Source organism: Tinamus guttatus, unplaced genomic scaffold, assembly GCF_059628265.1.
Source record: "Tinamus guttatus ecotype Peru unplaced genomic scaffold, ASM5962826v1 Tinamus_guttatus_pri_ptg000087l, whole genome shotgun sequence".
Taxonomy (NCBI): domain Eukaryota; kingdom Metazoa; phylum Chordata; class Aves; order Tinamiformes; family Tinamidae; genus Tinamus; species Tinamus guttatus.
In genome coordinates this window covers 717,809-745,265 of record NW_028288621.1, presented here as the reverse complement: position 1 = coordinate 745,265, position 27,457 = coordinate 717,809, and the positions used below count along the sequence as shown (strand labels likewise).

The 27,457-nt window shown below is 50.1% G+C and overlaps 1 protein-coding gene across 1 annotated transcript; it reads right to left on the bottom strand.

Moving 5' to 3' along the window:
• Positions 1-5,560: 5,560 nt before the first annotated feature.
• LOC148595528 (ras GTPase-activating protein nGAP-like) lies at positions 5,561-27,259 on the bottom strand. The gene is made up of 17 exons (XM_088520380.1): positions 27,079-27,259; positions 26,205-26,311; positions 24,678-24,787; positions 21,673-21,826; positions 20,387-20,485; positions 19,476-20,030; positions 17,463-17,607; positions 15,955-16,099; positions 14,860-15,096; positions 13,985-14,186; positions 11,328-11,527; positions 9,591-9,794; positions 9,015-9,123; positions 7,671-7,765; positions 6,386-6,593; positions 6,121-6,181; positions 5,561-5,610 (listed from the first exon to the last, which is right to left on the bottom strand). Exons 1-17 carry the CDS (start codon positions 27,257-27,259, stop codon positions 5,561-5,563), a joined length of 2,862 nt encoding a protein of 953 aa, XP_088376506.1.
• Between the last annotated feature and the right edge of the window lie 198 nt (positions 27,260-27,457).

Here is a 27,457-nt window from a genome sequence, read left to right as displayed (position 1 = left end):
AAAGCATAGAATTGCAAACATCACTACATCTATTCCCTGCTGCACCAAATGTTTATAAATGATTCATGATTCACTCTGATGGCTCAATGGTTTTTGACTCCTGGACTTGGCTGGAATTCTCCTGTGGCTGTGACTGCTTTGTCTAACTGTTCCTGTGGGGTAGCACTGTCCATAGGATTTCCTCTTTGTCTTTTTATTTAACATAGCCTTGAGAGTCCCATGGACACGTTCAGTAATGGCTTGTCCAGTGGGGGAATGCGGTATACCTGTAACATGTTGTATACCCCAGTCTTCTAGGAAGACAGAAATTGTTTGTGAAACATAAGGAGGACCAGTATCAGTTTTAATTGCTTTCAGAATGCCCATAGTGGCAAAACATCTTAAGCAGAGGTGTTTCATATTCCGTGCCTTTTCTGCAGTATGTGCAGTGGCTACCAGAAACCCTGGGAAGGTATCCACACTAACGTGCACATAACACAGTTGGCCACATGTTGATATATGTGTGATATCACTCTGCCAAAATTCATTAGTTCGTAAACCTCGAGGATTCACTCCTGTGTAAGATGATACTGGTGTAATACATTGACAATCAGGGCATGCACTGACAATTTCTGTGGCTTGTTCTCAGGGCAAAGCAAGTTGTTTACGTAAGGAAGAGGCATAGAATCATAGAATCATAGAATGCTTAGGGTTGGAAGGGACCTCTAGAGATCATCTAGTCCAACCCCCCTGCATACGCAGGGACACCTAAAGCACGTGGCACAGGACTGCATCCAAGCGGGTTTTGAAGATCTCCAGAGAAGGAGACTCCACAACCTCTCTGGGCAGCCTGTTCCAGTGCTCTGTCACCCTCACTGTTAAGAAATTTTTCCTTAAGTTCCTATGGAATTTTTGATGTTTCAGTTTCCGGCCATTTCCTCTAGTCCTATCAGTGGCCACCACTGAAAAGAGACCATCCCCGTCCTCTGCACTCCCTCCCTTGAGGTATTTATATACACTGATTAGATCCCCTCTCAGCCTTCTCTTCTCCAGGCTGAACAGGCCCAGCTCTCTGCTCTCTCTCCCAGCCCAGCATTTTTATGAAAGAAATGGTGAGATAATCGGGCTTGCTCCAAACTGCACGGCAGTACTGCTGCCATCATCAATTTGTCTGCCATAATATTTCCTTCAGTTATTGGTAGAGTAGTGTGTGACAATTTACATTTATAATGCATATACATATGCCAATGCATATGCGAGTACATAGATGACATCCTTAATTGGGGGTGATTTTCCCAAGAAGGTTGGGAAAGTAGCCACAGCAGTATGGCAAATCCTACCTGAAGCTGACATTGAGGTACCACCTGAGGAATGCCAGGGATCAAGCAAAGAGGTAAAATTCCTAGGGACTTGGTGGATAGCTGGCAGTGCAGGGATTCCTGCAGATGATACCTTAAGAAATATTGAAGAGCTGCAAATGCCCCGGTCAAGGGAAGAATTACAACAATTGATGGGAACTTTAGGATATTGGAGAAAATACCTACCTGGATTTTCTATCACTGCTCATCCTTTATATTTGCTCTTAAGGAAAAGCAAACCTTGGAAGTGGGAATTAGAACACAAAGAGTCAGCCAAAACTCCGACTGGAGAATTAGAAACATTTCAGTCACTGGGACCAGAACACCCCCACGACGCTCTTACAGCTGAATGGGGTTTTGCTGATCATGCTACTTACTGTAAGTTACAACAAGTAACTTACTGCTATGAACTTACTGTAACTTGTTGTTACAGTAACTTACTGTTACTTAGTGTAACTTGCTTACAGGCTGTCCCTTATGGAACAAAAGTATATGGTTTATTCTTTATTGTTTAGCTTGACTGCATTTAAGAAAGGTAACTACAATATTCTGAATGGGAGAAAAAAGACTTTTATCCTTAGTCCCAGTAGTTAAACAGGTTGAGATAATACATCAAGGACAACCTGTGCAAACTAGAGGACCGTTTAATTTGCTAGAAGCAATCCTAAAGGGGATTGCTCCCCCAGAAGGAATTGCACCAAACCCCACTACCACAAAATGATGTGCCTACCTAACAGGAGTAGCAGAAAATATGCAACTAACTGAAGGGCACACTAAGGTTCCCAAATTGCAGATGCCTGTAAAAACAAATCCTTTAGCACTGGGACAAGCTCTTAAACTTTCTTAAGCTTTCTGAATGTACCATCTGTCATCGATGAAACACCAACAGAAAACATGTGGTTTAGAGATGCTTCAGCAAAAAGACTAAATGGTAAACAGCTATAAAAGGCTGTTGCATTAAATATTACCATTGGTGAAGAAGTAATAGAAGAAAGTGAAGGCAGTGCACAAATTAGCAGAGTTAAGAGCAGTAGTTTTAGCTACACAAAATGGAGCAAGGGTTGTCTGTGTAGGCTCCTATGCTGTGTGGGCTGGTGCCACACAATGGCTTTGTGGATGGGAAGCTCTTAACCGGGAAGGAGATAGAACCCCAGGTTGGAGCCCAGGCCTGCAAGAGCAGGGAGCCTGGAGCCAGCAGGCCAGGGCAGGGGCTGCAGGCGATGGGGGCAGAGCCCATCCTCTTTCCCACAGCACATTTTGTGGCCTGGCTCATGGGCAAAGTAGCACAAGGCCTCAGTGTGCACAAAATGCGCTCACAGCTGAAGCGCAGCTGGGGCTGGAGCTTTGCAGAGCGTAGGGTCCTTTCCTTGCCCTGGGGTATCTCAAGAGAGCGCGCTTTGGGCCAAAGCTGCCCTCCTCCTCTCCTCTGTCTCCTTTCCCCACCTCCTTATTCCTGTGTTCCAGGCTGCTGGAAGGAGAGAACATCCTGCCCCTCATCAGGACAATGTGGCTCTTGGAGGATGTCAGGCTGCCCTCTGGGCCTGAATCCATAAGCAAGATACATGCACAGAGGCCGAAGAAGCACGGCAGCTTCGTTGTGGGAAGCTGAAGAGAGGGCTGAATGAGTCCAGCAAGAACGGGGCCAGCTGCTTCCTGAGGGGTGGTCGCTGCAGCGTTGCCCACAGTGACGCAGGCTGCTCCGCGCACGCAGTTGCTCCCTGTGTGCCACGTGCCGCTGGGCTGGCAGTGCTGCCTTAGAGCTCATCTACCCGCAGCCTCCCGGTCTCCTGCCTTGCTTGTGCCCTTTTTCCCTGCAGCACCCGCTCCCTCCCATATCCCGACCCCAGCGAGTCCTTCTACTGCCCCTCTGTGCGATGGATCCACTTGGCTACAAAGGAAACGCTGGTGACGTTGTTGCTTTTCAGGCAGGGCCTTGGGAGCTCCCTTCCCATGCAGAGAGCAGTGTGTGCTCTCCTGAGGATCAGCTTGTCCTCTCTTGCACTGCCTGAGCGCAGGCATTCAGCCGGGAGCGCCTCGGTGTGCAGCAGAGCTGAGGTCCTGCTGCCCTGGGGAATGCTCTCCAGCCCAAAGATACTGCACCCAGTGTAGGGATTAAATAGTTAATGTAGAGTGTACTAATGGGGATTAAATAGTTAATGTAGAGTGTACTAATAAGCTAGTCAATACTTAGTCTCAAAATGCAAGGACTCTTGATAAATGGCATGGCAGATGGCTCTGCATGGAAGGGTTGCCTATCTACAAGGACGACTCCTGAAAAATGGCAAGTCAGGAGGTTCCACATGGAGGGGTTGCCTGTCCAGATGTCCTAGTTAGCAATAAAATATAGATAACATTAACATGAAAGTAGAACAGAGAAACGGGAGGGGGGAACATTTTTGGGGTGAAAATGGTATAAAAGAGGGAAGACCGAAGTAGTCGGGGTCCGTGGTGTGACCCCTGCGTGGGAAAGCCCGGACCCCAGCTAGCTGGTAATACTTATTATCTTTCTCCTATTATTAAAAAGCACAATATATCGATGGTGTTTGGCCTCTTTCTCTGTCAATTCGAAAACCGTACCTAACATCAGCTTCTCTCCTTCTGTCCTAGGAGGCACCAAGGGCCTGGGGCCCTCGTTCTGCTTAAGGAGAGGCCGTTTCACCCCTCCTAGGCTCTCCAGAGCCAGCAGCACAGAGCGACAACTTCCATCTTGATGGTGAGCATTTGCGATTGAGGGACACATATATCCCTGTTATGAGGAAAGACTAAACAGGCCGGGCCTCTTTAGGGTGGAGAAGAGATTGATAGGAAGTTTTATCAACAGGCCCAAATAGCTGAGGGAGAATGTAAAGAGGATGTGGCCAAGCTCTTCCCTGTGGTGGTGAGGGCAGGACACCTTCCCCCAGCATGGGGACACCTCCCTGGCTGCTGCACACAGGGCCCCGCTGCACCCTGGTGCCAAAGGTGCCTCTGCAAAGTGGTGCATTGCACAGAGCAGCTGTGGCACCTGCTCTCCCAGCTGTGGCAGTGCCGGGCCCTGCTCTGGGCAGCTCCTGCCTTCTCCCCACGGCAGGGAGCTCGCAGCTTGCGCTGCTGCGCTCTGGGCCCTGCGCACAGGGGCGGCCCCTTGGCCAGCCCAGCTCCTCTGGCCCAGCGCTCACACGCAGCGCTGAGCTCTGCCTCGAGCTCCTGGCAGAGGGAATGGCGGGCAGCCCAGGATAGGGAAAGGCTGGTAAGGGCTGTTGGCAGCCCCAGGACTTGAGTGTCACACAAATGCAGTAGAGCAAACGGGCCCTGCACAGGAAAGCCCAGAGTGCCCACGGAGCAGGAGGACCTGCCTTGGTGATGTGGTCCCTGTCCGTGGGGCTGCAGAGGGACAGAGCAGCCTCCATGATGGTCCCCAGCACAGGGCTGTTCCTGGCAGGAGGCAATTTCTGCAGCAGCTCCTGAGGGGAGACTGCACACACCCTCTTCCTGCCATCCCTGAGTGTGTCCCAGCCCTGATGGGCCCTGTGCTCACCCAGGGGCTGGGGCACTCAGCTCTGCATCTCACAGCCTCGTGTCCCGGACACCCAAGAGCTGCCCTTTGCCCATGGCCTGGGCACTGCGGGGACTTGTTGTCTCAGGCCTCTGAGAGCGTCAGGGCTGCCCTGCACTAGGGCTGTGGCCCCTTCCCCTTTGGGCATCCCCTGAGCCATGTTCCAAGGGAAATCCTAGAGGGAGCTTTTTGCTGGTGCTCCCCTGCACCTGGAGCCTGAGAAGACGGCTCTGCACAGACATAGCTGCAGCGGGGATGCTTTTGTGCCTGAGCTCCCTGGGAAACAACACACAACACCCGAAGAATGGCACAGGAATATGTACTTAAACAGCAACATCAACAATGAAAACAACAATAAAGACAGTAATATCAACAATATCAACAATAAAAGCAACAGCAACACTAATATCAACAATAACAACAGCACAAAGAGTAGGTAAGTGCTGACAGCCCTGATGAACTGGGCCTTCCTTGCAGCCTCCTGCGTGAAGAGTGCCTTGGCTTGCAAGGCAAAAGGAGGTGCTGGCCCTCGCAGGGCTCTGCAGGCCCCCAGCCGCTCGACTGGGCCGTGCACGGGCAGTCGGTAACTCGGGGGCTGCTCCAGCTGCTTCCCTCCAAGCTGCTGTTCCTGGGCAGGTCCCCGTGCCTCCTGCCTTCCCCTGGGCAGGGACTGCATGACACGTGCAGCTCAGGAGAGCCTTGGAAACCTGATGGCCTCCACAGAGGCTTCCTGTGGCCCTGGGAAAAGAGAGGAAGGCAAGCGGTGAGAAACGCTGCGGGGCCTGTTGAACAGGCTCATCTCAGGTTGCTTCCCTCTTGCTGGGCAAGCTGTGAGGGGCCCTGTAGGGCAAGGAGGTGGCACTGTGGAGCCCAGGCCCCCAGAGGAGGCTGAGAGCTGCTGAGGCTCAGAGCAAGGCGGCTGCAAGGGGGACGCGTGCAGGGGCCACAGGAAGGCTGGCCGAGGGACCAGCAGTGCGTGAGGAAGGGCTGCCCTGCTGCAGCCCTGACAAGCCAGAGACAGCAGCGCTGCGGCTGCCTGAGCGGAGGTGCCGAGCGCCTGGAGCCCTTGGAGAGGCCGGCCAGAGCTTTGGGCCTTGTGGTCCCGCTGGCACGGAGGGAGGGCTGGCGCCTCTCCAGGGCAGCGGGGAAGCCCCCGCCGCAGGGGCTCGACCCGAGGGACCCGGCTCCCCCAGCAGCCCCAAGGGGAGGGCGGTTCTGTGTGGGCTCTTTGCGGTGGACACAACTTACCCGCCGGCCTCCTGAAGCGCTCCCTGGGGCTGGAGGTGTGCGCCCACTGCCACCAGCGAGCCTGCCGAGGAAGAGAAGGGTCAGAAGGAGCTCGTGTGGCTTCCGTGGGGCAGGCAGCTTTGGGGGTGCAGGAGGCAGTGGCCCCTGGCCTGGATGGGAGGCCACGGAGCGCCCACTGCTTCTCCTTGCCCTTTGTGGCCTGCCCAGAGCTCTTGTTCCCCATGGCGCCTGCTTGCTCCCAGCCCCACGAGGCAGCACTTCCTACCTGCTCTTCCTTGGTGCCCTCTGTTTCCACTAGGAAAACGCACTGCGCGCCGCCCTGCCCAATGGCCGGGATCCTCTGGATGTGGCGGGGATGGGGGCTGTTGCGCAGCTCGGGGAGCCTTTCTGGTGGCTTGGGGGTGCATTTCTCTGCCTCCAGGACGTTTCGCGGCTCTCTCTCCCGATGGAAGATGCGGGAGAAGGTGTCCACACTGCAAGAGAGCAGAGAGAGCCCCGAGGTTGCGCACTGGGCAGCAGCGTCCTTGCTGAGAGCTGCCCCGGGCACCTGGCAGGGCCCCAGAGGCAGCCAGGCCCTGGGCGGCAGCAGCAGCCTGGGCTGGCATTGGCCTCCCGGCTGCCTGCTGAGCTTGCCGCAGCTGGGCGGGCAAGTGCTCCCCGACGCAGCGTGCGGCTGGCCCTGGAGCAGGGCTGTGCGAGAGCTGCCAGGGGCTTTTTGCCCTCCACAGAAAGGGTCAGCGTGGGGCAGGCGCACGTGGGCACGGGCAGCTCCCTTGGCAGGGCCCGGGACACTGCTCAAGGGCAGCTGGTGGCCAAGGGGTGGCCCAGGCAGCTCCTGGCTGCAGCTGCCCCTCCACAGAGGCTGAAGTGGCGGCTCAGCCTGGGGCGTCTGGGGCTCTGGGGGCCGGGAGGCTGCGCGAGGGCAGCGCCCTGTGCTGGGTGCGCAGCACGAGCAGCGCTCACCTGTCTTGGGGAGCCCCCAGCTTCCTCCTGCGCTGCCCGCCCTGCTCCAGGCTCTGGTAGTCGGGCGCACGCAGCAGGGGAGGTGCCGGGCGCCGCGCAAGCGTGCGCGGCCCGTTCCTGTCGGGCTCGGGGAGCGCCTGGGACGCATCCCTGGCTCCGCTGCCCGCAGCACGGCCTGGCCTCCGCACGTGCGCCATGCTGCCGCCGTGGCCAGGAGGCGCAGACTGGCAGGTGCCGCGAGCCAGGACGACAGCACAGCAGCCCCTCCGTTGTAGTTGCCCCGTGCCCTCCTGTCTGGGCAGGCTCCAGCCCCTGCAGATGCAGCTGCCACACGAGGCCTGGAGCTGGTTGTGCTGGGCTTGCCTCAGCCACTGCCATGGGGCAGCTTTTGGGATGCCCTCTGTTTCCACCAGGAAAAGGCACTGCGCGCTGTCCTGCCCAATGAATGCAATGTAGTTCCTTTTTCACCACTGAAGTTGCTAGTAATGAAGCAACCAAAAATTCCCTGCCTAAGATAAGATTTCAGTCCAGGAAGTCTTTCAGCTTCATAAAAAAAAAAAAAGAAAGAAAAAGGCTTTGTCTGGTACAGAGCGTCAGAGCCGAGACCAGTTCTCCGCGTTGCCTCTGCCTCCACATCCCAGCTATTCCCAGGAATGTGGAAGGCTTCAGGAACGGGCGGCTCCTGTAGCAGGGAGGCAGAGCTTGGAGCCGCAGCCCTGCACCCCGCGGCTCTCCCCATACAGGTCCTGGCGCCCGGACACGCGACTGGGGACTCGCTCTGCCCAGGGGCTGCCCGGCCTCGGCGCCCATCACCCGAAACGTTGACCGGCGCTGCCTGGTGCTCCCGCACCACCCCCAGCTACACAAAATCCAACTTCATGGCACAGAACAGCATTTTGAATCAGCACAGGTTCAAGAGGTTTAAACTGTTTAAAGTTATTTTGTATTCTTTGTAGAAATATCCATAAAAGATCTCAAAGGTATCTGTGTCTGTACATATACAAGAACCTTCAAAAATTATTCACAGAACAAAAATAAATCTTCTTTAGAACAAACCCAGGCAATGAAATGCAGAGATGGATCTCACAGACCACACAGTCCAGTGCTACTAGCATAAAAATACAGCTTAAAAAACAGGTTTGTTACTTCTTTAAGGTGTTCTTTGCTGAAACGTGTAATCCTCTTAAAAGATCATCTATTAAAAAATCATGCAGCTGGAGCGATTAAAAAGCCCAGCAACAGGAAAGGTGCTCCCTAAACACAAAATTCGCCCACATTAACAGGCAGATATCAAATCAGCCTCAGGTTCTGCTGTCTAAGCTTTGCTCTCTGGAATCAGCAAGGGCACAGCAGACACACCACTACGCCACATGACACATTCACATGCATCACACCCGTTGGGTCCCACTTTCCACAAGTGACTTGTGTTGACCGGGTGTTGTCCTGGCCTGGTGGCCAAGCGGGCTGACGCGGAGAGTCAGATGAGGTGAAATGCTACACAAGCGAGACGGGGCAAGCTCCATGGCAAGCGTGCCATTCCCTTGCCATTCCGAGCCATGGTTGAATGTGCACAGCTGGGCTGCATGCACATGGCCACTGACCTATGCTGCTAAGAAGCACAGCTGCTCCAGAGCTGCCAGGCCCACGCTTGGAGCAGTGTCCACACAATGCCCCACTGCTCCTTCACCACTTGGGTTCTCCTCAAGTAGAAAAGTCCTGTGATTTTGACTTTTCAAAGCTTGCTCTCAGACAGTAGGGTCTTTATTGTACAAAACTCCCAATTCTCTCCTAGGAGGCAGTAAGTCATGTGTGCAACACCATGGCCAGTACTGCCTTGGCATCTAGGTCATAACATTGGGACAGGAAGATAGGGAAGAATGATGGGTTCTAGGCACAGGGCACTCAGCTCCGGGAAATCCTGAGCTCCTTACCCGCGCATCAGTGATTTTCTGCTTCACATCAATGATTTTCTGCTTCACATCAATGATGGCTTGCATCTCAGCATGATCCTTTTTCAGCTCCTCTTCAACTGCCATGAGTCTGATGTGCAAAAAGAGAGAATTAGTGCAGTTTAAAACTATTCCTGGGTGTTTTGGCTGTTCTGGGGCTGTTGCTTTGACTTCTCCGGTTGTCCTCTTTTCTGCAAGAAGTCTGTTGCATTCAAGAAAGGTTATCGATCCTTCTCACAGCCCAAAGTGGGCATTGCCAATAATATAACTGTCCTGTAAAACCATCCCATGAGTACAGTTTTCAAACAAAGCAAATGGACCAGTTAGAGGTATAGCAGAGACTGGGGTTAGAAATTCCTAAATCTTTTTGTCTGCTCTCCTGACAATCTAAAGCAAGTCTCAACACTCATATCTCAGTTTTCTCATCTCTAAAGCAGGAGTGGTGTCAGTCCAGGAATATCAAGCCCACACAACTGCTCTCTTTATTGTCAAGGATAAATGTGACAAGGGGGAGCTTCCTGCTCTCCATGTTCTGCAGACTTTGCAGCCAAGTCTCACCTGCTGATGATGCTCTTCATCTGGCTGTCTTTCTCCTCTTGCTGCCGGTGTAGCCTCTCCTCCCTGTCTTCCAGCCTGGACTTGTACTCCACGAGCAGCTTCTGCATCTGCTCCTCCTGCACGAGGAGGCGCAGCTTGTACTTCTCCAGCCGGTGGCTGGACACCTTCAGGCGCTCCTTCAGCTTCGCTATCTCCTGTTCGTACCGTGTGGGGAGGGGAGCAGAGCAGGAAAGAATCAGATGCAAAGGAGAAAGGAACCCATCGGATTATTATGTTCTGCTGCTGCTGAGAGAAAGCCACCGTTCACTTTCATTAAAACTAAATTGATGGGAGCAAAGGAAATGACAAGCAGACAACTGTGGGCAACCACAAAGGAGTACGGAGGCTCCCAGTGAGCATTAGGTTATTCCCACACTGTGGAATGTCTTCCTGTAGCCCAGTTTAAGCCCTCAAATAGCTCTGACATGGCTCCTCAGTCCTGCCTGGTAACAACCCCACTTACCCCAGACCCAAGGAGTTCCCAGCCACAAGCTGCTAATGGTGCTCAGCTGTAAACAGATGTCCTGGGGTGACCAAACTTGTGAAAGGGACCCAAATAACTCATTACTCAGGACCTGAGGAACATGAAACCAATTGTTCCAGGCTGAAGGCAAGGCCCATCATTCACTACGTATAGTCTGCAAATTCACTTGGCTGAGGTTTGTTTTTTCCACCTACCACCTCTGGATAAGCACTTGTGCAATAGTACAATGAATCTCAGCACATTCCACTTCAGGTTTGGTTCATTCACCTTTCCTAAATTGTTTCTGTTGCCACTTCTTGTCCACCAAATATTCTCCTTTTTTCATCCCACCCTCTCAGAATACAAAACCTCTTATTTGGAAAAAAAATCTTTATTTGGGAAAAAAGTCAAAAAGTCACATCTACTTTGGGAAATAAACACACTTTAAAAAGTGCTTCTCAGGAGATGATGGACGTTTCTGGCTAGCCTTGAAATACTCCACTATCTAGATGACAGACATTTGCCTTAGGTGAAGTCCAAGAAAAAAATCCAAATGCAGCTGCTGATCAAGATTGAGCTGTGGATTGAACACTGTGGAGTAAAAAGGAATTTGGTTATTTTTTAACTGAGCCGCATCCCTACGAGATCTGTCCCAGAGAAGCTTCTCTACCTCATTTAACCCCCCCGCCAACTTCCTCGCTCTGAAAGACTCAAGGAACCAGACTTCCTTTTATGAGCTCTTAGTGTTTCAAGTTGCAACACACTCTTCCTTAATTACCACTTACCTCTGAACATTAGGATGGTTCAAGAAGTGCTTCACAGTTATTTTTCACAGGTGAAATGCAAACCATTCCCACCAATTCCTCCATCTCTCACACCCTTCTCTTCCCAGCAAGACTTCGGAACATTTCAGGCCCCATTTAACACTTCCCCAGCTCTATATTATTGCATATGTCTAAAAATTCAACAGGAGCTATCTGAAAGCTCCTGTAAGTCGAGGCAGCTTGGAGGGACGGCATTTCCAAAGGGAGCTACACCTGACAGTGCAGAAGCTTGGCACAGGCCACCCTGTGCAAGATCTCTGGTGTTTCTGCCACCTCCCAGCTTTTTGCTTCACATGAATCACTCCTACGATGTGGGAAGGTTCAAGCAACAAGGCATTCACCACTGCCTGGGCGCTCTGAAGTGAACCCTCCTCATCCCCCATCTCCCCTCCAGCTCCGGCCGTGACCAACCTGTCAGTGGGGTCCTCAAATATCTTCTGAAGGCCTGAGGAGAGACTGCCACTTATGCTGGGACTAGAACTCTGCTCAGTGAAACGTCTCAGCTGCTGTTGAATGGGCGTAGGGTTAGTCAGGGACTTGGTGATGTCCGCAAGAATGCGAGGCAGAGGTCCCAGCTTTGCCACGGTCGCCTGTAGGAAGGAATTTTCACCCTAATTGGACAACAAGCACCGCGACACCCGCCAGGTTTTGGATCACGATGCCCAGAGGCGGAGGGGTGGAGGTGGAAGGAAGGAGGGTGGGTGGTTGTGTGCGGGTGTGCCCGGACCGGGAGGCAGTGTTACGGAGCAGCGTAATCACGGCGACGAGATGGATGGAGGAGACCAACGGGGTGCAGCAGACATTGAGGAAAGAAAAGGAAATAGAAAAGAAATTAGGATTGATCCCCCAAAACAAAACAAAACAAACAAAAATCATGCTCAACAAAAACAAACTGTGGCCATTCCAATGCAAAACTATCATGCAATGCAAACTAAAGCCAGGCTGGGTGAGGTCAAAGTGAAAACTACAGTATCTACTCATTAAGGGGGGTTTAAAGGCTACAGATTCAGCTAGTGGGAGGGAACTTTCCAGGCAAAGAGAGTCATGTGGTAAAAGAAATGCATGCCAACAGACAAGGGATGCGGCATTCGAGGGTCATGAGAAACTTGAGAGGGTTCAGAGAGGTGGGGAAAAGAAGGTTTTCATTTCAGAAGCCTTTGGGCTTGGCATGTCACGCTGATGCCGTCTCCTGCAGCAAACGGTTATCAAAAACTAAGGTGCTCCTCCCTTGTTAAAAGCAACTGCATGAAAACACCAGTGACCCTCATTCCAACACTGCCATGGAAGGTGGGATTAAACGCTTGGCTTCAGGTTTACTCCTGCCCTAGCCTGGTGCTGGCCAGGCCGAGCACGGCAGCAGCCCGAAGGGGAAGTTTCTCCTTTATTTTTGCCCTTTCTGGGTCAAGACTGGTTGTAGCAGCTACACGGTGCTGCTTGCTCTTGCGCCCAAAGCAGGAGACAAAAGCAGTACAGACTTAATGCTGAAGTAAAACTCCCTCAAAGACATTCCTCTTTTCAAAGATGTCCTTATTTTTCCTGTGAGCAAGGATCCGGTCACTCCAGAGAGAGGTCTCTTTACAGAAGCTTTCTTACAGAGCATCTCCTGCTCTATTAAGACCTGTGAGTTTACTTGTCTCCTCAATTCCCACTCGCTACCCACAGTAGAACAGCACTGCAGTGTAACTTAATCCCTTAATTCTTTTTACAGCAATCCACTACGCCAGCTCCCAGGGGCCTGCTAGGATAGATCCATACATCTAACCTACAGAAAGGACAAAGCACATCTGCTTTAAAGCTTTACGTCTGGCTCCTTCCCCTCCCAGCTGCCCAAGACATTTAGGACGTTTTCGTTTGGAGAGCAGTACCCATTTGCCCTGCAGAAACTGGATTTCCCTTGACCTGATGGCCTGAGCAGCTGGAGGAAGGTGGCACAGTTTGTGGCACTGACGGATTTACCCCAACTTATGGAAATGGTGGAACTGGTCTTTTACATGCTCCCTTTGCCTGTTTTTCCGAGCTTGCTGAGCTGTCTTTATAACAAAGATTTTATTGTCTGTGACACCAGGAGTGCAAACTCTGCTCATGTATATGACGGAAACAGATAAACAAGACCACAAACTGAGATTAATATACATTATCCTTCTGAGTCAAGGAAATTTAGATTTACTCTGATGCACAAAGCTCAGCGCCTTCTTTTAGATAATGTGCTGTGAGAAAACAAATATCCAACAAATCATGATCTTGACAGACCCTTCTAGCAACAAAAATCATTAGCAGCACATTGCAAGTCACCTCAGCTCTCCAGTTGCAAAAGACACGAAATACAGACAAAATAATGCAGCTCAAGAAGTGCAAATATGGAACAGTTTTAAGTACTTTCAGGAAAAAAAAATGCTGACATGGAGCTCAGCTTCTCTGAGTCTTGTCAGCTTTACTTTTTAACAAACAAGGTTTTAATGATTTGGGGTCTTGCAGGGAATGTAGCTGGGGAAGAACAACCCAGACTCTGCTCTTGTGCAGTTCAATGGTCCCAGTGCTCAGAGCTGCAGCCGAGTGTCTCCCATGGCAAAGAGGGAGTGCAGCTCTGGCAAGGGCCCCTCTAAGCTAAAAGCTAATGCAAACATCACAGAAATGGACGAATCTCAGCGGGTTTGGCCCTGGTCTTCCAGGAGAGCAGTTCTGCCTGGCCAGGACGTGACTTCAGCCCAAGCTGGGCAGGGGAGGGTCCAGCCAGGTGCCTCAACTTGCATCCAAAAGAGCCTCCCCCCAGCATTTCCATTTCCCAGCCAAGCACTCGAGTGCTGCCCTCTCTGCCTGATTTGGGTGTCTGCACCAGGAGTGGGGCCCAGCTGCCCCCAGGAGCCGCCCTGGGGCCTCCCGGAGCCGGCGGGGCCGCAGCGGGAGTGCGAGGGAACCGTTGGGCAATGGCCCTATTGCACATTCCTCTCAAGCTGCTGGGCACTCTCTCCCCAGTGCGGCTCCGGCTGCTCCCCTGATGTCTCCTCGTGTTTACGGTCGCTACGCTACAATCGCCGTGTTCGCCCTCCCAGGCCTCCGCTCCGCTTTACCTCATCAAGCTGGGAAACAACCTCACACAAGAGGGAATGCAGAACAGAGAGCTCTCTGCCCACGTCGATGTAGCCCTCAAACCCGGGCATGTTGGAGATGCTCTCTGGATTAGAAATCTCGAGCAGAAAATGCTTCATTCCTCCCCACTCATGTTCCAGAAAGTCATTCATGAAGCCCATGTACTCTTCCTTGTTACCAAACCTGCAAGAAATGGGAGGGAAAACTCAGTCAACAACCACCACAAAAAAGCACAAGAGTAAAATAACTGTCTGAAAACACTTCATGGTTATCTTTTGACTTGCCTTTCTGAAAAGGTGTCTGGAAGGGGAGAAAATGGGCAATTTAAGAGATTCCCTGCTTTCTCGACTTGGTTAAATACTAGTAACTCGCCACTCATACTGTCAACAAGGGGGTTGGTAACATCTCTTCCCTCCCACAGACTTGGTTTCTCTCCAGCACCTTCCCTGCACCCCTTTCCCTAACGGAGAAGTGCTCCTGGGCCTACATTCAGCTGGGAACCTGGGAGGTGGAAGGGGAAAAAAAACATGATCCTTGGGAGGAATGGCACTTTTTTTTTTTAAATAGCATAAAACAGGCACACACAGGCATGCTAAACCATTAACCTCTTCGTGCTTTTCTCCTGTGTCCCTCTACTGAATTCAGTGCACCTCCAGTCTGCATTCAAATTGACTCTGCCTAACTCAGCTCTGGGCTGTTCCAAAGAGAACGGAGGAAATTTCTTCCTTTCTAAAGTCTGTTCCAATTTGCCCAAGAATCAGCAGTCTGCAAAAATGACCACTAGGCAGGGCTCTCCTTACTTGACCTGATTTGCACCCCTAGAAGTAGAGATTTCAAGGTCATCCCCACCACCTACTTAGCAAAATTGGCCAGATTCTGAACCACTTTGGCAATAAGAGTGAGGGTGCGGGATGTCTGGTCATCAGGATACTCCTGCATGAGGTAGAAGAGGCTGGGGGACATGATAGCAGGACTCAGGAAGCGCAGGAAGAGTGAGGCGCTGATCAGGCGCTCGCCGATGTCCTCCTTGCCCCTGCTCAGGCACTGCTGCCTCCACGATGCAAACACCTCCTTCAGCTCCCGAGGGAACACGCTGAAAAACAGCAAGCAGAGACACAAAACCGTGTGGGCAATGACAGGCAGAAAGTCAAAATGGTGACCAATCACTTGAAATAATTAACTGTGAGAAATCATCCTTGGCTTATATTTTCACTCCACCTCTCTAGGCCAGGAAATGTCATTAGACATCTATTCTTAGACCACCATTTAATCTGGTGATTCTTAAGTACTAGTTAAATCATCCCTTGTTCAAACATGTGAAATGAAGCTGTTTTCAGACCCACCAATGTGCAGACTAAAAACCACCACGACCACGCTGGAACAGAGTGCTCCAGATATTTAAAACAAACTGGATCAAAATGAACTATATAACTCTATATGAACTATAATTGAAATTTGTATTTTGCTTGTAAAGCTCTTCCACTGCTTTGCATATATTTTGCCCTGAAGCAGAAAGGACATTTTTTTCCCAAGGACACTCACTAGCAGAGATTAATAAAAATCTTTCGGCCAGTGTGATTTCCCACACTTTTTGGTTTTACCATTCTAAAGGGGCTGAGAAAGAGTTGTCTCTACATACCAAACCCACTTTTTATTCCGAGCTCCCACTAAGCTGTCTTTTCCCTTAACTCCCTCCTTGTTCAGGCACAACTCACTATGTGTCCCCTGCAGAGGATTTCAGCACAAGCTCCCGCTGGAACCCCCTGGTTTAGGCAGAAAAGTCACCCACGGTATTGCGCCCCAGGTAATAAGGCAGCAAGAAAAGGAAACAAGGCAGTCTCAGAAGATAGACGGCTATTTCCTAGCATGACTGCTGGCTTCACATCCTCAGAAGAGGAATTCACACCTTCCACTCAAAAGAGCTGTGAGGGAGAAGGAGAGAGCGCCTCACCAGTAGGAATTGATGATCTTGCAGAAGGCCAGCTCGCAGCACTTTCTCAGGTTGCTCTGATGGTCTGCTAATTCACTGGGTGAGCACTTGCCGGGATCCACTTCGCAGTTTTCATCTGACTCATACTGAGCTTTGATGAACTCTCCTGGACACAGGGAAGAGGATGACAGACCACAGTCACTAGAGGAACAGCCTCCCTGATGCACCTTTCAATCCTGCTTGTGCCTTTCTGGAGCAACCTTGCTGCCTTGCGACACGGCCTCCAGACACCAGACCTTGGTGGCCTGGCTCCTCTGGCTCTCCCAGAGGAATGAGGCTTTGCTACTCATCCTCAGGCCTTCCCCAGGAAATGCACTTGACAGTGACGTTTATTTTTATTATCTCTAAACTCGCCCTCCTTACATTTCAAATCTGTCTCAGGAGTAAGACTAATACTCCAGTGCGAGATCAATCCTGCTTGTTTTCTCAGTTTCTTACAGGAACATCTCACAATGCCTCTGTCGCCTGCATCTTTCAAAGTCCTTTGCGTTTCTGTAATCCTTGGACACACATTCGAAAAAGGATGAGGTTTCTTTTGCTTAATATATTTAAATGCACCATTCACCGTTTTTTCTCGTTTTTTTTTTTTTGGACTTATGCTAAGAAATGTTTTTTAAACTGCTGCTGTTCACCAGACAAAACCTTCATTCATTTGTTTAATGATTCAGTGTCTTCCAAGTTCACCTCCTGCCATGACCTTGCCGGCTCCGAGCTAACACCCCAAGGCTTGTTCGTGCAAAGGGGTTTTGTTTTTCGACCTCTGTTTTCTTAAAAAGCCTTAACCAACCATCAAGCCCGTCCAAGCTAAAGCCAGCAGTGTTCTTGCAAGCAAATCAGCTGCCACATTTTCTTAAACTGTTTTGCTTAGGTCCAAAATCTTCCTGCTGAGGCCATCTAGATCACTTACTTGCTAAACCATCAGCATCACTTCTGTGGGTGAGCTCTGTTTTAACTGTTGCTTCCTGGGATATTTTTTTCCCTTAAATGTCTTTGAAAGACATTCTTTGTGGTCCACGAGGCTCTTTATTAATCGTGCATTGAGACGCTCTCGCAGATAAAATAAACAGCTCACACCAACGTAATGTCACTAACTCTTTCAAAGAGCACGGCATCGGAGTGAACTGCCTAGCGACACTCAGCACGTGATGAAGAATGAGAGGGATATATTGTCACGAGCAGCCTTGCCCTGGGCACCAGACAGGCTGCACAACCGACGGCGTATTTCCATCTCTTACATCGGTGATTTACAGTCTTATCACTCAGCACCAATGTTCTAGAACACAGGATAAAAGTCATTAATTTTCATTCCTGCTTCACCACTACAGCCGTGGTCCTTGGATGGGTCACCTCCCAGATCCCAGCACACAGAGTCCAGTCCAGTTCCTTGACTTATTGTTTTCTGCAACTGGATTAGCCCTTGCAATACCAAAAAAAAAAAAAAAAAAAAAGGCAGGTTGGCACTTTCTTACCTAGTGCATCGTGAAGATACTTTTGCCCTACCAATTTTAGGTATTCCTCAACAGCTTTGGTAGCAAGTGTGTTCTCCCTGAAGATCAAGACATCGTGCTCCCCACAACGATCTATCTCAGACATCACCAAATCTGTCAAGAAGTCCTGAAGAAAAAAGTAACATGGGCAGAGGTTATTCTAACTGGACTCAGTCAAGCTAGGCAGAAACCAAGGAGGAAGGATAAACACAGGAACAAGAGGATCACTGAAATAACTGTCTAGCTTTGGACATGGGGTGCCAAGGACTGCTTTTCATGCTGAACACAGACAAACTATACATTTAAAAACCCAAGATGGAAGTTAGGAATCAATTCTTGCAGCTCAGCAAAATTTAATTAAGAAGAATGGCTTACAACAACTTAATTCACAAAATGAAAACAGCTCTGGACTTGGAAAAAAATGTTGGCATACTTGCTGTGGATCTACATGGCATGGAAGTAGCAATCGAGTTTCATCACTGTGAAAAACCACTTAATATAGGGCTTAGTCCTACAGTAATATTTCTTTCCTCAAGTGATAAGTGCTTATGAGCCAAGGACACTCGGCACATCACAAGAAACACTCAGTGCTTAACGAATCTCCAGGACAGGAGCTGTACTTTTGTCCGAGGTTTTTTACTTTTCAAAAGAAAAAAATACCCATGATCCTAAATTAGGACTAAATGATAAGTGTGACTTGCTAGTGCTGCTCCAAACATTAATGTCCTCCAAAGAGCACTGCAGCGAGGCATCCTAGCCCTACTGATTATACAAAACTAATGTATCAGTACAAAATATTCAGAACAAACTAGGGCAAATATTCAGAACAAATTAGCTATTGCTTTCTGATGAAATTTGACAGAAATATTTTCACATAGTGCAGGCTGGGACCATGCATCTCTATCAGCACCACCACAGTGTGAGCTGCAAAGGTTCCTTGGCCCAGGCTGCTCAATGTGTCTAGAAAAGAGAACTTCAAAAATACTGTGGCACTGCAAAGACAAACTGATCACATTAACGTGCCTACTCCTTGCAGCTAGCACTGCAGGAATCCAAGGGCTGCTTTCCAAAAGCATTTTAGTACCACCCTAGAGGAGTTATCCCAGCTAGCAACTTCCCTGGATTCGAGAAACAGCGCGGTGAGGAACAAGCTCTTATCGAGAGAGCCCCCCTTCAGAGGGACACGTCAAGGCGGGCAGGGTCCACGACTACGGGCACACGAGAGGCTGTTTCACAGCAGCTGAGTGGGGCTGTCACCTGGATGCTGCCAACAGCTGCTCTTCCACATCTCAAACCCTCACACTTGTGTTTGGGGCTGCGTAACTCACTCTGCCGGTTACAGCTGGGCACCCCTCTCATACACCCAGCTTGGCGGGAGCAGCCAGGTAAATCGATGCCTTTTAATACTTCTCAAAATTGTCTGAGCCCTACAGGGCATTTTCATGCACTTTTTTCCAGTATGCACAGAGAAGTCCTGATAACATCCCTGGGGCAACTGGGATCAACACTAACTGAGCACAGCTTCTGTAAAAGCTGTTCAAACCCTGACCAAATCAAGGCTGGAAGTGATTAACTGATTCAGCCTGAGACAACAATGGCAGTTCAGCCCATCACAGGCATTTCTGGAAGTAACTTTCTAGCTTATTTCTCTCTTAAGATTCCTAAACACTCAATGAGTCCCCAATGAGTAACATAAGGTTGGATGGTTCCTCCTACTTCAGCCACTTCACTTGGCACAGAGTATCTTCAATCTTGGCATCAACCAGGGCACTTGCTTGTTGGTAAGACACCCATCCACATGCATTTGCCCAAGTCCTTGAAAGGATTTTCTAGACCCTTTTCCTAGCTTTTGATCCCGTATCCAGAAATGCCACAGGCACCTTCTGCTGCTGTGTGCGGTCAGGCCAGCCCAGGCTTCCTACTTTCTGCAGCCCCAGAGACACCCACTGCGAGCAGCAAGAGGGAGTCACTTGGACAGGGGCCGCCTGCTCTTACCTTTGCTCTCCCTGTGCTCTGCAGGATGTGCACCAAAGCACCAGCCACCTCCTCCTTTTTCCTGATGCTGATCACTGTTTCGAGCACGGCGCACAGCGTAGTGTAGTTGCTGGTAAGAAACTCTGCAAATTCTTTGTATTGCTCCATGGGCAAGATGGTTATGGTCTGGTAATGGGACTTGATCCGAATGGAAGGTCCCCCTGCTTTCCCTTTCTTGGGTGTAGATGGGCTCACTGGGTACCATTTTTCCATAAACTGGTGACCAGTTATGCTGGCCACGGGAATGTTGACCAAGCCCACATAGTTATTCTTGTCCTTCTTCTTCTTCTTCTCTGCATCCTTGTAGAGGTGAACTGTGATGCTTTGAAGAGGTGGGAGGCTGTAGAACTCAAAGTGCTCTCCCCAGAAAATGTTGTCAGCTTTTGTTTTGCTGGTGGTGCGGGCGAAGAGAGTGTCATCAAGGCACAGCTCACAGAAGTACTTTTTCTTAGGGGTCAGGTCCTTTGCCTCCATGATCCAAAGACGAAGCACATTCTCAGCTCGACGGCAGTTGTCCTGCATGGAAGAAAGATCTCAGCTTTGATTCAGAATCTCTAGGAAATATATCTCTAGGAAATCTCTAGGAAACATATTTCATCTAGAATCTCTAGGAAACATATTTCTCCTAAAGCACAAGCAACTTGCTGTCTTCTGCATGTCCAAGGCAGGGGCTAGAACATTCTTCTTCTCAGAAAGCTCCCAGGGAGGCAGCATGCCAGCTCCAGAGCTGACCTACCGCATGTTTACCCACAAAAAATTCGACTTCCTTTCACCCAGCTCTGAAATCCCTTTTTCTTTTGCCAGTGCTGTACTGCCCATTAAGCCATGGAGATGCATGTCCATTGCTTCCTTATTTCTGCAATTTCCATTACCTTATTTGGCTGCACTGCTCTGCGTATGTTTTCCATCCACTTGTCTCTCTCTGCTGCTGAGGAACAGCTGAAACATTTACTGCCAGTGGAGCAGGTTACCTGCAATATATAAGTGATCAGCTGAGATCAAGCAAGTCCAGAAGACATGGACGATCCTGCAAAAAGTAAAGATGACAACTGGGAATGTTTGAGAAACAGGGAGTAAATATGAAAAAGGCAGGAAAGCATTAGAAGAACCCAGAAAGCAGAGATGGAGAGGCCCACAGAAAACAGAGAAAAAAAAAAGTCAGTTAAAATTAATATCAAACTAAAAGGAAACATATGAAGGGCCAAAGGTTCCTCTTAAAAGACTCTTAAGCATCTTACAAAGGCTATAATCAGCCAGTCATTATTTTTTACACTTGTTAATTGATCCATAGCTATGAAATGCTTGCAGTTTTCCCCAGATAATCCCAGGTACTGGATGATTTGGTCACAAACAGCGGAAAGACAGAACTAGCAGTGTGTTGACACAAGGCAAAACTCCCTGGAAATGGTGACTTCAGGGAGCTAATGCCAAGTGAGCGGGAACAGCTCCTGGCCAAGGCTCAGAGAAGAGCCTGCTACCCGCTGGCTTTCTGCCAGGGCCGCTTCCAGGTTGTACTGCAGAGCTTTAGACACATGCAAAGGACTCAGCTGAAGCCACATTGACTCTCCCCTGCCACAGCTGCCTGCAATGGCCTTGGGCGCATCCAGCTTGGTGCTGGCCTTGCAGGGAAATGACTGTGCGAGCACAAACAGCCTGTTCTGGAGGCAGCCCGGGTTGAAAAGCAAAGAAGAGCTTTGCTTCCCGCTGCCTGGTGCAATGGAAATGTGCTCAGCTGCCGAAGCTTCTCCTCAAGCAACCTGGGAAGGGGCTGAGCTGCTGCAAGATGCTTCACAGTGGAAATGACATTTCTCAGTTATGGTATATTTTCAAGTGAATTTAGGTGACAGGAGGAAAATCCAGCTTACTAGCTATAGCTACGCTTAGGGCGTACATACACGTGCTGACTACAAATGCCTAGAGACTTCCCAAGGTAAGAGATGTTCAATTAGAAGATGCAGTAATTGAGAATGTTTTCTCTTTGCTGACTGGCTGAAGCCATCAGGACTTGGGGATCTCATGCCAATTCGGCAGAGCTCAGGAGAACATGTGTTCCCAGTTTGCTCTCCAGCTGCCTCATCACAGACCAGCATGCTCTAATACATAAGTACTCAAACTGACTGACAGCATATAACCTGCTGGGTGTATGGAAAGTGCTCACCTCAAAGCAGAAGTCTTGTCCAAGGATGCTGCTGTGAAGTGGTTTGACAAAGACTTTTTCTTCTGCCCCAAGATCCAAGGTCTCCACCGCGCTGCCCGGGCTCAGTAAAGACGCATGGGAACGGGACTCTTTCAGCTTTGGCAATCCACGTGACCTGAAGAACAACAATGGGAAAAGGAAACGTTATTTTTCTGACCATTTCTAAGAGATGTGGCAACATCCCGCAGAAAGCTACGACTTGTTGGTGTTTCTTCAGCTAGGGAAATGTTTGCTAACAGCAAAAAGCACACTTACATCTCTAAATCTCTAAACCAACGCAGAACGGTAGCTGCTCTTGTTAGAGCAACAATACCCCCTGCAAGATACAATTTTTTTTCTTAAGATATAGAGTCTTTGACCTAAAATCAAACACAATAATTTCTGCTTTATGGCGCTCAAGTCATTTAGCTACACTGAAGTTTTGCAATTAATGCTTCCCCTTTTCTTCCTCCCCATGTCTCCACTACTCACTTTTAGTGCCCATCCCAACACCTGCGGCTCTTCTCTCTTTTAGCTGACCAGCCCCTACGTCCCTTGGCTTGGGCAGGGTCACCTCCACGACACCGTTGTGGACTAGCGTGGGCTCCTCTTTGTCTCTAGAAATACCCCTCCCTCCTCCATGCATTTTGGAACCAACTACCCAAGGCACTGAAAATTTTTCTGTATTCTCCCAATTCGATTTTACGGTGACATTTGTGTGCAGTAGGAAGATCTGCTGTCAACAGCCCAGTAAACAGGTGATGGCATCTTTACCTTGGGCCCTTCTTCCCCAGGGCCGACACCGAGCTGATAAGCTACAATAAAGACACAATACTTTTAGGCCTAAACTAATGCTTTCATTTCTGAAAACAAACTACAGGTGAACTCAATTTTGCCCCAGCAGCATGCGAAAAACAACATGAGGACAGCCTCGATTTCCTTCTCAACCTCACAGGGCTTTGCTTTAAAAAGCTACACAATAGTTTCTTTGAAGGCAGGGCTCCATGTTTGACAGAGCAAGAAAAGGTAGATGTTATCAGTCACCCTGGCCCTGGAAGCCTGCACAGCACCATGGTGCCACCAAGCCCTACCTGCTTAAAACGGAAAAGGGCTGATTCACGGGGCAGGATAGGGATGTTCCTACTGCCCTGCAAGGAGAAACAAACAGGGGCAGGGAAAGCAGGAGGTGGGGAGGAAAGGGGCATTCCCTCCTATGAATTCCAAATAATTACACAGACTCAGCTACTTTATGCTACCTTCTTTTGTACCCAAACAATTGGAGCTGGCTTTGCTGTTGGAAAACCCCCCAAAGAGCAGCATAGTTCAAAACACAGATGAGATCTTGTTGGACGCCTCTTCCCTCCAGCCCTTCTCCTTCCAGCATCCTAATCTCTTCTTCATCTTAAGAGCTTCATTCCCACATGCCTTCAGAGTTGTTTTTCTTGCTATTGGATCCACCAATTGCATTTTGCAGGTGCTCTGAGATACACACTGACACTTTGGGGTGGTGGCAGGCGGTGGTGGGGAGAGAAGAAACTATTTTCAAGTTTATCTTTATGATGGAACCGAGTTTCCCTTGTGGTTTGATTGATGAAGCATCCTTTGAAAAGCAGTAGACTTAACTACAACCTTTCAGCACCCCTACATGCAGCTGCCTGCGTGACCAAGCAGCGGGAACAGAACTACATGAAGCCTCAGGCTTTCCAACAGAAGGTACCTATGAGGTTGAGCAGTGCCTAGACACTTCCCTTCTCTAAGCAGGACTCATCAGTGCTCTTGACTCTCATGATCCTGCAGCACAAGGTTTCACCAACCCAGCAGTCAAGCCTGGCACAAGGCTCATGCTTTTGAGCCATACTTTACCACAGGTTAACCTTATTTAATATGGTTATGCTCACTGCACTGTTTTGTACAGCCAAGTTGCAGCTTCCTGAAAATAGGGGGTTATAACAAAACTTCACTCCAAACAGACCGCATGACATTGCCACGACTAAAGGAACAGCATCAGCCACCACCGGCGAGCAGCAGCCGTCCGCTCCCCAGCTCCTCACGTCAACAAGACCTCCAACACCCACAGCCATCTCCACAATTTTATGGCACTGCTTTCAGATGGAGAAGACAGAATCATCGATTGAAACGGCACAGCATGACAGGCTCAGCTAATGAATTCTGCTCAGCTAAGGGAGAAGCAAAAATGCACTAAGCAGCAGAAGGGCAGAGAGCTCTTAAGTACAGGGGAACCTATTTTTCTCTTCGTCTGATACTCCTGCTGAGCTACTGCGGGATAAAATGCACTGTAAGGCTTAATGAAGACAATTAAGAGACTTTACAAATAGTTAGGAAAAAGCAGCTTTTACCTGCCTCTTATATAATCCATTTCCAGCCCAAAGTTCCAGCAAAAGAGACACAAGCAAGAATTTACCACAAGGAGCTCTTAGATGGATAGAATTAAGTTCCTTATTGAGTTCTCTCATTTTCTGAGAAATAGATGCTCTGTTCACTGTAGGACTCCACCCTGTAGCAGCTACACAACTACGGCCTTAGCCAGGTCCCTTCGCGTGCCGGAGCGGCACCGCGTGTCCTCGGGGCTGGCCAGGGCTGCTCACTCTGACCTGTCTGCACCAGCAGCCCCGGGGCAACTGCGTGCAGGCAAAGGGGCACTAAAACCACCCAATCCAGTCGTTTTCTATCATGAAATCTAAGGCCCAGTGTTTACTTGCAGGGATGCTGAAGATGAAAAAGGTATTTGACTGCAGATGCTCAACCTGATCTTTTTTGTCAACTGTTAAGAGTAGTTAAAGGTTTCAGCCTTGTGTTGGTGCTGCATCGCATATCCTAACATATCAGTCAGTCCCAAACACACCCATCTGACAGTTGGCAATAAAATCCTTCCCTCACTTACCTCTCTGGGCTTGTGCTCAGCAATACTCACGCTGTAGGTGCACTCTGTGGGTGACATCACCTGGGAGATGCTCTGACTCTTTTACCTGTCATCGGCGTTGCGCAGAGAAGCGAGACGGAAACTCGTGTTCCTGTCCAGTTTTGACTGGCTCTTTGTCCTCTTCACGGAGCCTTTCAGACGTTTACTGAAGAGGCCCTAAAACGAGAAGTCACAGCAGTGAAGCAGGGAACCTCTTGTGCCGGGAACAAATCAATCAGGGCAGTGTCACTGCATCCACACTCAGTGATTCCCACTGACCGCCGTGAGGGATCTGCTGTATTGGGATTCCCCAGAGCAGAAAGAGGGGCAGGACAGGATCATTGATGACCATTCCCCTGCGTGACAGCTCTGAATTGCAACAAGCGGCACTGCTCATGTTACAGGTGAACTTCAGTGAACTCCAATTACTACTCAAAAGACTCAAAAATTAAGCAAACAACCCCCCTCCGCTATTAGCAAGCAGTAGTCTTGGGTAATCAGTAGTTGACCCTGTGCTCCCCTTCACACACCATGTTTTTAGTTCTTGGATTAAGATTAGAAGATGCCTTGTGTCCATTGCATCCAAGCTCTCTTTTTTGACTGGTATACAACGAGCCTTAAAAAAACAGGCAGTTTCAAAATCTCACTATCCATCCACACTTGAAAAATCTCTGAAGATTTCAGTATTAGTGACTTCATATACTTTTCCAGGTGCTGTTTTGAAGCAAAACTCAACCCAAAATCTACCCAGGAGCTAAACATATTACATGTCCAGCTAACCTGCCTTCTAAACAACTGCTGCTGGGCTGCTGGTACCACCACCTGCACCTCCTCCTCCGAGCCCGCGCTCCGCAGGGCCACGAGGACAGGGAGCCACGTGTTCCCCTGGCAGCGCCGCTGCAGCTCCAGCTGCTGACGGGCAGCGCCAGGCACCTCCGCGCGCGGGGAAGTCACGGCTGTTTCCAGCAGGCATCGCTCCACCCTGCGCCACAGCCCCGCGCGGGGCTTGGAAGACAACACACATTTTAAACCACATTGCATCAGATCCTTCCAGGGCTTGCAGGCACACGTGCGCGCGTTCCTCGGCACGATCCAGGCAAACGGAGAGCTCCTTAATCCAGTAGGATTCAGCAGCACTTGGGGGGTGGAATCAGCTCTCCCCCTCCACAGAGCAGCTGCACGGAGCCGCCGTGGGTGCCCCTTCCTTTACCCCCTTCATTAAGAACATTACAGGCTCAGCAAAAATAACATGCCATCACCAACCTAGAGGAACTTTCCTCCTAGCCAAAAATTGAATATAGAATGCAAACCCTGGCAGCAACTTCAGAAGTATTTATATAGGTTGCTGCCTACGTTAATGCTGATGTGTCACTATTTGCAGCCTTAGATCCATCCAGAAGAAAAAAACAAACTACAGATCTACCAGAAATATTACCGGTAATATATAGCAGCAGGTACCAAAACCACCTGAAAAAATGGAAATACTAAGTAAATACTCTTTCCTCCTCAGAGCCTGTTTATACATTATGGTATTTCAACCTCCACCTCCAGTTTGATGGGAAAATTTGCTCCCCTGCAGGAAACTGGGACTCACCAGCACTTTGAAAGGAGACGTGTTCGCTGCATCCACGGAGTTGGTCTTCTCCGACGTGCTGGTCCCCGAGATGCTCTGTCTGCAAGGAGAACTCTCTGCCGGGACCTCTGAGAGAGAAAAGGAGGGAGGTGAGTGGGCGCAGGAGGGCTCTGCGCCGCACCGCGCGGGCGCCCCGACACAGTTTTGAGTGCATTAAAACACTGCCCAATTCCTCCATCTCTGATTTACTCACTAAATTACAACGACATTTCCGCTCACAGACTCAAGGTTGTGAATCCCACTTGCTCATAGGCAGTAAGCAGTTAAAATAAAAAAAACACTGGTGCAGATTAATACCCGCTGGTATTTATGATTCGATTGCTGTTTGTTCGCTACTATTCCAAAAACTTTATATTATTATGAGCTTGCTTCAGGGATGGCATTACCCGCGATGCCCTGGCACGCGGGGTTTGGATGGCGCCGGAGCCAGGACACGCAGCCCCTGCGGGCGCCGGAGGACAAGATGGAGCATCGCGGCGGGTAAGCAAGCCGGCCCTGCAGCGCGGCGCTGCGGCTCCCGGCTGCCTGTTAATTAGGGAAATAACGAGCAAAAGAAACCACAAGTCTTCAAGTCTTATGAGTAGTTTACCTAGCAGACGCTGAGCGTGCCGACAGTTTCTGAGCTTTCTTACAAGCTTTGAGAATGAACGCTAAGGAGCTGGGGGCAACTGCAGTATTAGGCCTGGAGTTGAAACCAGTTTGGGGCAGCGTGACAGATTTGGGCTGAAGAGCCCCCGTGGTGCCCCGCAGCAGCTCACCCCCATAACGGTGCTGTGGGGCTGCCCGCTGCGGGGACGCCGCCGAGCCCGGGGAGCCGCTGCCCGCACAGGGGTACCCGAGCCCCGCTCCCCCGCCGCGGGCGCGCAGGACGCAGCGCGAGCAGCACCTCTGGATGCAGAGCTGGCATAAAGCTCCAGTCGCACCCTCCTGCGCCGCGAGACACGGCCCCGGCGCAGGGGACGCAGCGTGAACGGCAAGCAGCAGCACACGATGCAGCGCTGCAGGGAAGCTCCCATCGCGCCCTCGGCGTCGCGCTCCTCAGCGCAGCGGGCGGGAGCATGAAGACAAGCGCCCGGTCGCGCTGGGAACCCGCGGGACACGCAGGTGCGCGGCGCTGCGGACTGGCGGCGCCTTGTGACATCACGACAACAACGGTTCCGAGCTGCACACAACGCAGCGCCATTCCCTGGTTTCCAGGGTTCCAAACAACAGGC